General features: G+C 53.1%; 4 protein-coding genes across 4 annotated transcripts; 2 read left to right on the top strand and 2 right to left on the bottom strand.

Annotated features, from left to right (window-relative positions):
* The first annotated feature begins 36 nt into the window (after positions 1-36).
* Positions 37-1,686, top strand: SEPMUDRAFT_63030 (GroES-like protein). The gene is made up of 3 exons (XM_016909621.1): positions 37-295; positions 346-1,239; positions 1,315-1,686. Exons 1-3 carry the CDS (start codon positions 124-126, stop codon positions 1,617-1,619), a joined length of 1,371 nt encoding a protein of 456 aa, XP_016762680.1. The 5' UTR covers positions 37-123; the 3' UTR covers positions 1,620-1,686.
* Positions 1,687-2,148: 462 nt separating this feature from the next.
* SEPMUDRAFT_40136 (Ferric_reduct-domain-containing protein) lies at positions 2,149-4,203 on the top strand (the record flags this gene model as incomplete). Its single annotated transcript, XM_016908772.1, has 1 exon — positions 2,149-4,203. The coding sequence occupies one exon, from the start codon at positions 2,149-2,151 to the stop codon at positions 4,201-4,203; it is 2,055 nt and encodes a 684-aa protein (XP_016762679.1).
* A 138-nt stretch (positions 4,204-4,341) lies between these two features.
* Positions 4,342-6,921, bottom strand: SEPMUDRAFT_148233 (glycoside hydrolase family 13 protein). Its single transcript, XM_016904792.1, has 4 exons — positions 6,318-6,921; positions 6,104-6,244; positions 5,755-6,044; positions 4,342-5,698 (listed from the first exon to the last, which is right to left on the bottom strand). The coding sequence occupies exons 1-4, from the start codon at positions 6,711-6,713 to the stop codon at positions 4,951-4,953; spliced, it is 1,575 nt and encodes a 524-aa protein (XP_016762678.1). The 5' UTR covers positions 6,714-6,921; the 3' UTR covers positions 4,342-4,950.
* A 2,011-nt stretch (positions 6,922-8,932) lies between these two features.
* On the bottom strand, positions 8,933-12,233 carry SEPMUDRAFT_148231 (mitogen-activated protein kinase). The gene is made up of 2 exons (XM_016904791.1): positions 11,444-12,233; positions 8,933-11,378 (listed from the first exon to the last, which is right to left on the bottom strand). Exons 1-2 carry the CDS (start codon positions 11,884-11,886, stop codon positions 10,445-10,447), a joined length of 1,377 nt encoding a protein of 458 aa, XP_016762677.1. The 5' UTR covers positions 11,887-12,233; the 3' UTR covers positions 8,933-10,444.
* Positions 12,234-12,983: the final 750 nt, after the last annotated feature.

Below are 12,983 nucleotides of genomic sequence, written 5' to 3'. Positions count from 1 at the left end.
CATATATACCTATATTTCTACCAGGTAGGCAACTGTGTACCAGAAAGGTAGGCAAGTAACAACATATCTGCCCGATACCAGACTTCACGACATCCCCCCAATCAAAGCACAATCACGACAGTCATGGCTCTCTCACAGGCAGCTTTCAAGGCTGAGCAGGCACTCGGCCACGGCGACAATGCAACGACAGCACAAGATGTAACAAACCCAGCGCTGGATCGCGAAAAGTATGGAGATCCATCAGGCGAGAAGATGCAAGCGCTCATCTGGAATGGCAAGAACAAGGTCGAAATGAGTATGATAAGCTGGAACAGGCAATGTGGACGACTGCTAACGCGTGCGCAGTGGAATGTCCCAAACCCAAAGTGCTCGAATCGAGGGATGTGATCCTCAAGATTACGGGCTCTACTGTGTGCGGCTCCGATCTTCACCTATTACACGGCACCGTTGTAGAGTTGCAGAAGGGTGACATCCTGGGTCACGAATTCTGCGGGATTGTAGACGACATGGGAAAAGATGTGAAAGGACTGAACAAGGGCGACAGAGTGGTGGCCAGCTTCCAGATTGCGTGTGGTGATTGCTACTTTTGCAAGCAAAAGCTATCTTCCCAATGTGAGAAGACCAACAGCAACACCATCGAGAATGCAATGTACGGAGGTCGTACAGCAGGTATGTTCGGCTACAGTCATTTTACAGGGGGCTTTGCGGGCGGTCAGGCCGAATATACACGTGTTCCTTATGGCGATGTGAACCTGCTGAAGATCCCGGACGATGTGCCCGACGAGAAAGCTCTCTATCTGTCTGATGTCCTCGCAACATCATGGAACTGCGTGGTCGATACAAAGGTGTACGATGGGGATATTGTGGCCGTGTGGGGAGCTGGACCGATTGGACAAATGGCAGCCGACTTCGCGTTTATGAACGGAGCTCGAAGGGTGATTGTGATTGACTGCAACTGGAGACTGGACTACATCAAGGAAAAGTACCCCAAAGTGGAGACTATCGATTTCACGCAACTCAAGGGGGTGAAGGGCGGTGTGGTGGGCAAGCTCAAGGAAATGTGCGATGGTCGTGGTCCCGATGTGGCATTGGAGTGTGTGGCTGGGGAATACCCCAAGGGCTGGCTCCACGCTGCCGAGATGGCCTTGGGTCTTGAGACTGACACGAGCGAGATCATCAACGAGATGATTGAGAGCGTCCGCAATTTCGGACGAGTCGGAGTCACGGGTGTCTATGTCGGTACGTCTCTGAAGTATACCCCAATATCGTTGTGCGTAGGCGCAGACCTTTTGCTAACGCGTTCCACGCGACCAGGCTACACGAACCATTTCAACATTGGCAGTCTGATGGAGAGAGGTATCCGCCTCATTGGCAACGGTCAGGCGCCAGTCCATCTCTACTGGGATGATCTGCTCAAGAAGATCCAGACGGGTGAGATCGAGCCACTGAAAATGGTCACCCATCGGGTCCGGGTCGAAGATTTGGACGAGGTGTACTACAAGTTTGAGAAGAAAGAGGATCACATGCAGAAGGTGTACGTCGAGACTCGATTCTCGGCGCCAGCGTGTGCAGGCTCACCGGCCCTGACGAGATATACGGACAGGCCACTGAATACCTAAGCACATGTAGGTTGTTATATGTAAGGTACCTAAGTTGAGTGATGAGTCCCGACAAATTCCAGCTTATGTAATATGAGGAGCTGCATAGAATATCGTTTCGGGCCGGCTACATTACCTCGTAGGTTAGAAGTTACCCTTCGCAGAGTCGGGTGGGAAGTGGAAACTTGCTCAAAAACCGACAAAAAGACAAAGCGCACTCTGCAACCTTCTTATAGGCTGTTCATTCCGAAGGCAAGTCACAAGTGATGGTTGCGAGGTATATTCTCTTCACATCTCCCCCGCAGTTCTTCCATCCGCGATTCATATTCACACGCGAGAACAGACAAAGCACCACTTTCACATGTTGTGAGGCTGACGGCTGACTCTATACCATAACCGTGACTCCAGCTGTCTGCATTCCAGTGCCACTTTTGGCAAAACACGAAAGACACCTCGCCACAGAAGACCACCCGCCACAGAAGTCATGGCGTGGCGTTCCGCCTTGACGCAACGCCACGAGGGCCACACGACTGGGGGCACTGAAACGGAAATGAACATGGACATGGACATGGACATGGGCATGAGTGGGATGGACTCCAGCACATCCCCGGAACCACTTTCTGCCGCCGGAGTCGACTTCTCCAACCAGACTCAGGCGAGTGACTTCCTCGACGACTTACTGGACGATACCTACCTCAAGCAAGATGGCGCGAAGTACGCCAAGTTCTTCTGGTATGGCGTCGTGGCACTGGTCGGCGTCGCGATGCTGTTGCGCCTGGTACGCTGGTTGACACTACAACACCGCCTGCGAGAGGCAGCGCGACGGAAAGCAGATCCAGCGAGACCGAAGCACTTTCCCTTGACATGGCTTGCCACGGCCACGGCAATGGGTCGAGAGATGACATATTTGCAATTCACACCGACACGATATGCTGGCTTCAAGGCTCCGCCACTCGGGACCATCATCTTGGTCCTCGTCTATCTCGCCTTTGTGCTGGCGCTCGAGTTTGCGGACAATAGCATCGAGGGCGCACAATACTGGCAGGGACTGGGTGTGCGCGCGGGCTGGCTTGCTGTCGCGCAAATGCCGCTGTTGATTCTGCTCACTAACAAGAATAGCGTCATCGGAGCCTTGACTGGGACTTCCTGGGAACGTCTCAATGTCATACATCGATGGTCTGCTAGAATCTTGCTACTTCTGGCCATCTTCCATTTCGCTTTTCAGAGCCATGGTTGGCAAAAGTATGGCCTCATGCAACTCGAATGGCAGACGGATGACTGTCCGACCACGGGAATCGCAGCGTTTGCGCTGCTGCTGTGGATGAACATCAGCACAGTGGCTCCTTTGCGACACCTCAGCTACGAGTTCTTCGTTGCGCAGCACATTGTGACATTCTTCGGCTTCATCGTTGCCATCATGCTCCATCTGCCCAGCACAGCCCTGTCAAGTCGGGTGTACATTTACATCCCTATTGGTATTTACCTGGCAGATCGTCTCCTCCGATTTGCGCTTCTTGCTTGGAACAACTTTCGAGTCAGCCGAGCATCAATGATACAGCTAGAGGGCGGGGTGACTAAGATACGAATCTCGAACCGTGCAATCAAACGATGGCAGCCGGGATCACACGTCCTGCTCTCTATTCCAAAGTTTGGCCCTTTGCAGAGCCATCCGGCCACGATTCTGTCAACGCCAGACTCGCACAATGGAGACCTCGTCTTCCTTTTGAAGGGTCATCGAGGCTTTACCAAGAAGATTCTCGACGGTGCAAACACATCGTCCGAGGCACTCATCGCCGAGACCAAAGAGACATCTGATATCGAGCGAAATGCTACCATCAGTAACGCGTCCCACGTGGCGATTATAGAGGGTCCATACGGCGGCTCGCAATCTGACTTCGCCGCTTTTGACTCGGTGCTGCTCCTGGCGGGATCGACAGGAATCACTTTCAATCTTGCCCTCCTTCAGGATCTCGCCGAGCGCTCGGTCCAGCAAGGCAAGAAGCTTCCCGTCCGATGCGTGCATTTGGTGTGGTGTGTGAAAAGTAGCAGCTGCGCCCGTTGGGTGAGCGATGAACTCGCAGCAGCGCATGAGAAGCTGCGCCGTGGTGGAATCGAGGCGCAGATCAGCGTATATGTCACCTGTGCAGATGAGTTCGCCGAGCAAGGCAGCAGTGCTGCCAAAGAGTGCGGCTGCGAGTGCGACAAATCGCAAGGCCCGTGCTGTTGCGTCGCGGTAGTAGAGGAGGAAGAGGACGAAATCAGCGAAGAAAAAGAAGAAGCAGCAGACGCAGTCTCTAGGAACGTAAAGTCCACATCCGACAAAGCGGGCACCACGACACAACTCCTCTCGCAGCAAGAATCTGCAGCAGGCACGCGACTATCGTTCCTCTCGTGCGCGACCTTCTTCTCGGGCCGACCCAATGTCGAACGACTGATGCTCCATCTGCTCGAAGGTGCAAGTGGAGAGTCTGCAGTGGCGGTGTGCGGACCTCTGGGACTGACATCGACCGTCCGAAATACATTGGTGCGCTTGAGTGATTCGCGAGCGATACACAAGGGAACAGGAGCGCAAGGATGCTATTTGCACGTCGAAAGCTTTTCATAGATGATACCTACCTACCTGACCTTACACTAGATAGCCTTGCTTTATGAGACATATATGTGACTTTTCAATTCTTCTGGGCCTTGTATGAGCGAGTACAATGTACTGACTGACTGACTGACTGACTGACTGGCTGGCTGGCTGATGACTACTGTAGGGTACCTAACGACTGTGTGTGTACGCCAGTTCTGTTCGAAGAAAAAGAAAACTCCCCCAAAAAATGCCATGCTGTTGTTCTCTGGCGTTTCCCCATATGCAAAAACAACCATCACTCTCAATCATATACACGCTCACCACACACCACCACATTCACATGTTTTTCTTTTCTTCATGCCCAGCGCTGAAGAACAAAAAATGAGATCCAGAAAAGTGCTCAAGTCACTCTGTCGACGAGCCTCGTCATCGTCATCATCATCAACAAAACACACCAGACGTCTCTCGTGTGGGGGGAAAACAAATCCCCACAAACAACACCCATCGCATGCAATATATGCTCGTTTGTTTGTTTCCCTGTTCCCTTTTCCCTTTGTTCCCTTTTCCCCTGGTTCGGTTCGATTCGATTCGTTCCTCATGCAAGTCGCGATGATTGTGAAGCTTTGGAATTTCCAGAAAAAAAAATAGAGGGAAAAGAAAACAACAAGAAACAAAAAAAAAAGAATAAGATGGAAGAAAAATAAGGAAAAAAGATCAAGTCGTGGCCAGAGGTCGGTCGGTTCATGGATATCATCATCATCCGTGTGCCAAAAAAAATCAAGAATCTTTTGCCATCGAATATCGCCACTTGGCCGAACGAGTCTTCATAATCCGCTTGCTCGAATTACTACTGTCGCACAACGAAAATCCACCAAGACTGGCAGTCGGGTAATACACCCTCGGTTGACCGGCACTCATGGGGACATCCAGGATTCCATCGCTCGAAGCCGTGAGCGTCCCGCAGGTCAAGAGCTCGGTGACCTGTGTCCCACTGTCGTAGCCCGATGTGAGACTGAGCGTGTAGCTGGAACCGCTGCTGCCGAGGTTGGAGAGGATGGTGACCATTTTGCCTTTGCGCATGGCAATGGTGGTGTCGTCGGTGTAGAAGGGGTAGTTTTGATAGGTGAGGTAGGTCGAGTCGTCGTTTGCGGCGTTCTTGCGTGCCGAGTTGAAGGTCTTGGTTGCAATGTAAAGTTCGCCGTCGGTGGGGTAGCCTGAGAGCCAGATTGCTTCGCGGTCCCAAGGGTACGGGTTACCTGAACCGCCCCAACCGACGTTTTGGTAGAAGAGCTCTTGTCCTTGGTAGATGACAGGGATGCCATCGGTCAACATTGTCCCCGCAATTACGTTCTTGGCGAGCGTAAGGTCGGATGTGAGGGCTCCGATTCGTGGCTGATCGTGATTTTCAGAGAACGTGCCCAAGAGTGATGTGTCTGTGTATGCGCCTCCCTTGATCGTGTTGATCATGTCGGCCAGGTCAGCGATGGTGCCGGAATCTGTGAATGCATTGACGAGTGAAAAATAGCTAAGAGGCACATTAGTCGATCGTTTGGGAGATGCGTCGCTCAGCTGGAAACTCACTAGGCATAGTTGAAGACGCCAGGTAAGTAGTCCTGGTATCCAGCAACAATGTCGCTATCAGACAGATAAACTTCTCCGAGTGAGTAGATCCCTCCAGCAGCTGCTTGAAACGAGGCCCAGAATCCTGTGTTGACTTCCATGACCGAGTCAATACGAAGGCCATCGATCGAATAGTCGGAAATCAGCTTGGTGATCCAAGAGTTCCAAATGTCTTGAACCGCTGAGTCTTCAGTGCGAAGGTCAGGTAAAGGCACGTTCGTGCTCCCCATCCAGCACTGTTCGAGATTCGTCTGGAACGAGAGTCAGTACGAGCATGATTCAAGACAGCTGTTTACACAGGCGGACACACCAAGTTGTCCGGCAGGTAGTTGTTGGAGCAATAAGGATGGAAGTATTCGGAGGAGGGAAATTGGGGAAATGTGCTGTAGTCGATCGTGTCGGGAGATCCAATGTAGGCGAGGTGGTTGACCACGATGTCGACCATGAGATACTTGAATAATGTCAGTGAGCAGGCTCCTTGGCAAGCTGGGCTATGTGACTTTGGTAACATTGATGACACTCACCATGCCTCTGGAATGGAGCTCGGCCGCCAGCGCTCTCAAGTCATCAGCGGTACCAAATTTCTCATTCACAGAGTTGATGTCATCCTGCCAGTAGCCGTGGTACGACGCGCCGTCAATCGAGAGACCTTCGACTTGATGAGTGATGGGCGAAATCCATATCGCGTCGAAGCCGAGACCTTGAATGTAGTCCAGTCTATTGATGAGACCGTTCCAGGTGCCGCCACAGTAGTCGGCTATGCTTGTATCACATGATGCAGTTGTGGAGCCGTCAGTGCGCGCAAAGCGATCAGTGAAGACCTGATATATCGTTCTACCTCTCCATGCATTGCCGTCTGCCCCCAGCACGGTTGGAGTCCATGCCAACGACAGTAGTGCGAGCGCACCGGTGAGATGCATGATGCCGAGAGGTGTTGTCTTTCAGGATGTGTTTGTGTTGTGATTCGTGTTCCTGTCTGCAGTTCCCTCTTTGTTTGTAGCAATGCGGATTGATAAGTGCCAGGTGAAGGTGTAGTCAGTGTAGTGTGTATTGCAGTAGGGTATGCCGTGAGCGGATCATGTGCCACTGGTCACGATGGTCACAGTAGCTCTCAGGCGCGAAAGTGAGGGGAGTGAATAGAGAGGACAATAAGGGTACTTAGCTCGATGAGGGATGACTGCGCGTGCAAACAACCTACTTTATGCTTCCACAAGCCAGCACTTACCGGCCTCACTGCTGCATCGTTCAGTACTGCTACGACTTGTTCCCGAATGGTCTCACACCTCCTGGGCGCATGGCATCGTCACAAGGCGTGCATACAGCGCCATCGGCTCAGCGCTAATTTTCGGAGCAGCAGTGAGTCTGAGGTGAAGGAACGGCCATGATGCCACGAGGACGGGAACGTGTGTACCAGGATTGCTGTCAGCAAACAGGAGACGACGAGATACTGGCACCAACGGTGCGGCGATCGTTTGACGAAGGACACGATGTGGTGGAGGTGTGTAGCTTAGGGACGATCCTATGGATTCGGGCTCGACTGGGGTCTGCCTTGGGTCCAGCACGCATGCAAGACGCGGGCATGTCGATCCGCGAGCGGGTGAATAAGAGTGAGTGAGTAAGGTGAGTACATGGACACGCCTCTACCGGTGTTGCGCAATGCTCCAGCGCGGTGCGGCCGCTGCGGGCGGCAGCAATAGAATGGTTGGACGAGTACATCGGATGGAGGGCGCAACCGGCTGAAGCGGACGACGGGAGAGGTGTCGCTCTCTCTCCTCTCGCGCTCTCCTCTCGCTCTCTTTCTCTCTCGTCCTGGAGGAGACACCGGAGGCTCTCGCAGAGGCGCGTCAGACGGACCAACAGCTGGATCCAGAGGTTACAGGAGAGGAGCTTCTGCCGCGCCACACCCCAGGCTTTGTCCGAGTTGGCAATGGACGTTTCGCGTAGCAGCACCCAGATTCGCAGGCGCTCGCGCAGTGGGTTCTCTGCAGCTGCCGACATGCCACATGCGACCAGCGAGCAGCGAGCAGCGAGATCGTGGCGAGGGCGGCTATCACGATCTGGCGGGCGCGCGTGATGGATTTGCTCGGGCTCGCGTCGTCTCGGTTGCGTAAGGTAGGTTGTGGTATGTGTTGGTTGTCGCCTGTAGGGCCCTTTGGACAGCGTGAAGTAGAACTAGTCACTAGTAAGAGCATGTGCGGGCTGGGATGGAGTGGAGTGGAGCCGAAGAAACGGCGGCGAGCCGCACCAGGTCGATCCTCCTTCTAGTAGGTACTGTAGTTCTTCCATCGGCTTCTATTGGAGGACTTCACCACCACCTTCCATTATTATTGCTGATGGCTATTACACAACATCGCCTCCCGTCCGTCAGCCTCAGGAACAACCCCTCTACCTACCACCTCGTAGATACATCCTGTACCGACAGAGAAACTGAGCTTCTCAGGCACATTCCACAGCCACGAGCGGGCGCCCTGTGACGGCCCGCCATACTGGCCCACGGGAGGCTTCGAAAAAAAAACACACTTCCGGCATGTTTGACAACAGCGTGCGTCGACACATTTACTGCAGTCATCAACAACGTCGCGGCCGCCGGAAGAGGAGCGCGAGCTCCGCCGCCAATCTCGTCAGATGTTGACCACGAGCTGCCAGCGTGTCCTCGGCTGTGGCAGCCCTACTCGCCTTCTGAAAGGTTGACCGGAACAAGAGCCTCCTCCCTCGAGTAGTAACGACTCAATGCTACATGCACCATCGAGCGACACTGCGCGCTCCCATGACCTGCTTCAGTGGCCTATGACTGCAGTGATGGCTACTTGGCACTGCGAGATGCATGGTCTGCTGAGCACTCCGGCGGAAAAAGGCAAGTCCTTTGTCGCAGGCATTTCGTAACCTCCTATGGTCACGCAGCAGATCAACAACGCTTAGCGAGACGGAGCCAAGCATACCAGCCAAGAGCACGAAGCTTAATAGAGTGTTTGGAGCAGATGGCGGGGCAAGGCTCGCCGAGCTGTGTGAAGCTTCATGTCTTCTCGAATCCGACTGCGACGCTCTGCCGTATATTGAACGTACGTAAGCACGGTAGATCTAACTTGCAGTCGCACATGCACTGTTATATGTCCCTATTCCGCCACGCAACTGAAAACCCGTTTGCAACCACGTCTACCAACATTGGAAATCTACTGCACAAGTCGAGATTCTTCGCAGCATGTCAGGCACAGAGAGACAGACTACTGGCTGTCACCACACCAACCACTCACTGTCCTATCAACTGCTCCCTCCCGACGGTCAGCAGCCAAGCAGTGCTCCCATGTGCCTTGCGTGCCCGTCCTCCACCACTTTCTCCTCCCCGTTCACGGCTACCACCAACCCTACGGCAAGTCAGATGTGCCCTCCGAGACTCGTCAGCACTTAGAACTGAAAGTCCGCCAACGAGAAGCTATAGGTGCCTTGTACACCGGTAGAACGACCACGCGCCTCAATACCACGACAGAGGAGGTATCGAAGTATACCTCCGAACAGGCTCGAATTTTGCCAACGACGGCTCACGCGTGCCTTTTGTACACCCCTATAACTTGATGTATAGCAGAAGCAGCAGCAGCAGCAGCCGCCGCCACGAGATTTACTTATGCAATGCGGATGTTAGCAACCACAAGATACTCCATGCATGCACAAAAACTGGACAAGGTTACAGAACCAATTATTCGTCCAATCCGTCGATCCGCTCCCACACAAATATGTAACCTCCAGCCTATAGCACGACCCTCCCACTCACTCGCATATGCCCATTGCCCCGCAACCAATCCTGAGATGCAGACAGAGCCTTTCTTGCCATTCTACCATCTTCATATGCCAATCTCACAACAATTTTCCCTGGTTTGCTGCCATACTCCGCAATCTGTACAACCCATGCTGCAGCAATTACACGTCAGGATGGCTAAATGCCATTAGGGTAGTGCCACGCCTCTCATACGCATGCGTAGAAGCGCAAAGCAAAGCAAAGCAAAATTGAGAATGTTGTGTCAGACTGGGTGCTGCCATATTTGTTTGTCCCTTGGATACACAGAGCGCTGAGATGACAGCGGAAGATAACAGAAATTCGAAGTAGCCTCGTTTTGGCAAATTTCTGCCATGCCAAACACCTTGCCAAGTCTACACGTGGACAATCGGTCGGCACTGCAGGGGAGCGGTGGCGAGAGAGTGGTGCACGATATCCCGTGCGAAAACCCCGTAGGCAAATGTTCCTAGCCACATTCGCTGCTCGATACCCGGTGTGAGGCATGGCTCAGTGATAGAGCATGACGTCTCGAAGCACTACCAGAGACCTCGGGTGTTTCAAGAGCATCGCCAACATGTAATTGCATCAGATTGCATATGGACTGCACGAAGGCTTGGTGCAAGCTCGGTTCGGACATCTGGGGAGGCGGAAAGAGGTTGTCCGAGTCGGCGCTGCAATCTTGACATCTCTCGCAGTCATGGTGTATTGTCTCGGAGAAAGCGTCGTACACTGCGCATCGCATAGAAGTACAGTAAGGCTGCAGGGCTGAGTCGTAGCAATATATCGATGTAGTGTAGCGCGTGCTCCCGAACGCACAAAGCCACATGTAAGCAGCGGCACTCGATATGTCTTGGTTCGGGTGGGACTCTGGCATCACACGCATCAATGAGCGGCGTATCCAGGTGCAATCCTCCTATAGGCATCGCTTCGATCGCTGCCAGCTGTCTCAGGTCTGCTGGTCCCTGGCGCCTGTCGAATGGGCAAGTTCATTTGTGAATGGGCAAGATTGGCACTACTGGTTCTCGTAGGGAAAGGTCGAGCTGTCCCATTCGACGGAGGCGTAGCCACAATCGGGATCTCGCCAGTTATGGGTGTGTGGTCATTTATACTCGATTGCGAGCTCTGGCTCGGTGTGTCCTCGCCTCGCAACAGTGCTCTGCTCGACGGCGACAGCTGGGGAGCCAGATGGCTTTTGCGGTTATGTCTCTCCATCATACTGACGGCCCACGCCTCCAGGTCGACTGGAGTGCGCTTCGCCGCTTGCAAGAAGGGATCCGTGTCATATAGTTCCTGCGGAGTGGGTCGTTCTTCTGGTACCTTCAGAAGACATTTCGCAATGACATCTTCGAGAATCTGCGGAAAAGCCTCGCTCTTGGGCAGCTTTGGCGCAGGCTCTAGAACAATTTGCTGCAGCAGATCTAGGATGCCTTGTGGCCCGCTTGCCTCCTCTTCGCCATCATCAGCTGACGAAGTGAAAGGGAACTTGCCGATCGCCAGCTCCATGAGGGTCAGACCAACACTCCAGACATCACTCTTGACAGAGTAAGGGCTACCTTGGATACGTTCGGGCGCCATGTAAGTCCCAGTACCGACGAAAGTGTCAGCCACACTATTCTCCAATTCAGATGACACGCCGAAGTCGCAGAGTTTGATCTGTCCCTTGCTATTCACCAAGACATTCGAAGGCTTGATATCTCGATGCATGATTCTGTGGGCCAAGTACAGGTACTTGAGCCCGCCTAAGATAGCTTCTGCAATCTTTCCCAGCACGTCGACGCGAACGGGGCCAAAGTTCTTGGATATGCTGTCGAGAGAGCTAAAAGGACTTGTCAGTTGAGGTTCATATTGGGTCCACGTCGGAATTCGTGTGCATCGACCTACCCAACGTCCATATACTCCATGCACACGGCCACGTCATTCGACTCGTTCATGAAGGCTCCGTAGAAGGAGACGATATATGGCGAGTTGCATTCGTGCATGATCTGCAGTTCCCTCACGATACGCTTCCTGATCTCCTTCTTGGCCTCAACGTGAATGATCTTTCTCGCCATGACAATGTTCCAGCCTTTGTGCCGCACCTTGCTGACAGTACCTCCATTACCAGAACCGAGCTCTTTCACGACTTCCAGATCCTCGCTCCGCCAGTCTGGTCTAAACTCGACGCCTATCTCTAGGGTATCTGCTCGATGTCCATCGTTTCCCAGAGCGCCAGGCAGCTGAGAGTCCTCGTCTGAAGGCACGGCTGGCTTTGGCGGTGCACTCAGAGCGAGACCTTTGACATTCTTCCGTTTCATCGTCCTCGCCTGCCCAATGGTGTTGCTCATGATGGCGGTATGACGTTCGCCTCGGCTGGCGGAGGGAGATGTTTGGCTGTAACTATGCTGTACAGGAGGTGATACCAACAGTAGATAAAGATCGCTCTCGATCACAGCTGAGTAGGTATCGTGTCGTAAAGAAGTGTCTGAGAGAAGTGCTGGCCCAACGAGACACTTTGGACGCAGGTGCTGAACTGTTTGCAACAGGAGAAGGCGAAGGTGATGAGCTATCGTCCAGCACTTGCAGCAGGGAACTGCCAGGGGGGTCCGAGCGGAACAGAAACCTTTTGAATTATAGGCAGATATGTTAATGCAGACTGCAGTACCCGACGCGGCTTTGGCAACGATGTGTAAACTGTACAGTATGGATGTGGGTACTGAGCAAGGCGAAAGAAGCAGACAAGCAATCAAGGCTCGGGCTGATCCAATAGTACAGGGGGGTCTCGGTAAGACGCTCCTTTTCCCAATAATAGTGCACAAACACTTATCGATTTTCTCCCGAACGGGAAAGACAGACTGCCTACTCCCGGTCAGTGCTGAGTCTACACGTGCGTCCGCATACCTTACTGGTATTGGAGTCAACGGTGGCGACCCGACACCACAATACCCACAATCCGGACAGTGAAAGATGAAAGACAAGGTCAATAACTGCATCACACGAGTGCTGCAGGGGGTATATAGCAAAGAGAGTCAGAAGTAGACTTGCCCTGTATACGGAGCCGCCTGATAACCTTTGCTGTGGCGGATATGAGCATCGATGGTAAGGAGTGGTCTGAGTAGCCACCACCATCCAGTCATTGTTCGACAGCTGCGCATCCTCCATGTCGTTGTCAGATGTCAAGGTAGATAGTGATATCGTCCTACTTCATGCTTGTATTTTATACACCTCTGCAGACGATGGGAAATCTCATTTGGGAGCATACCTTATGTGCGTTGCGCAGTATGTGCGCCGATTACCTCATTAGGACTAGTGTGTTCTGGCGGATGGCCCCTTCGACTTTGGAGCTCCTTCCACCGTCTGTGTCCGAGGGTAGCAAATACAATATTAATCCATTTTCCATCGGCGCGCGCGCGACCATCATCCCCAGCTGCCTTCACACCCCGTC

Source organism: Sphaerulina musiva (assembly GCF_000320565.1).
Source record: "Sphaerulina musiva SO2202 unplaced genomic scaffold SEPMUscaffold_3, whole genome shotgun sequence".
NCBI classification, from domain to species: domain Eukaryota; kingdom Fungi; phylum Ascomycota; class Dothideomycetes; order Mycosphaerellales; family Mycosphaerellaceae; genus Sphaerulina; species Sphaerulina musiva.
This window is presented reverse-complemented; position numbering and strand designations above follow the sequence as displayed.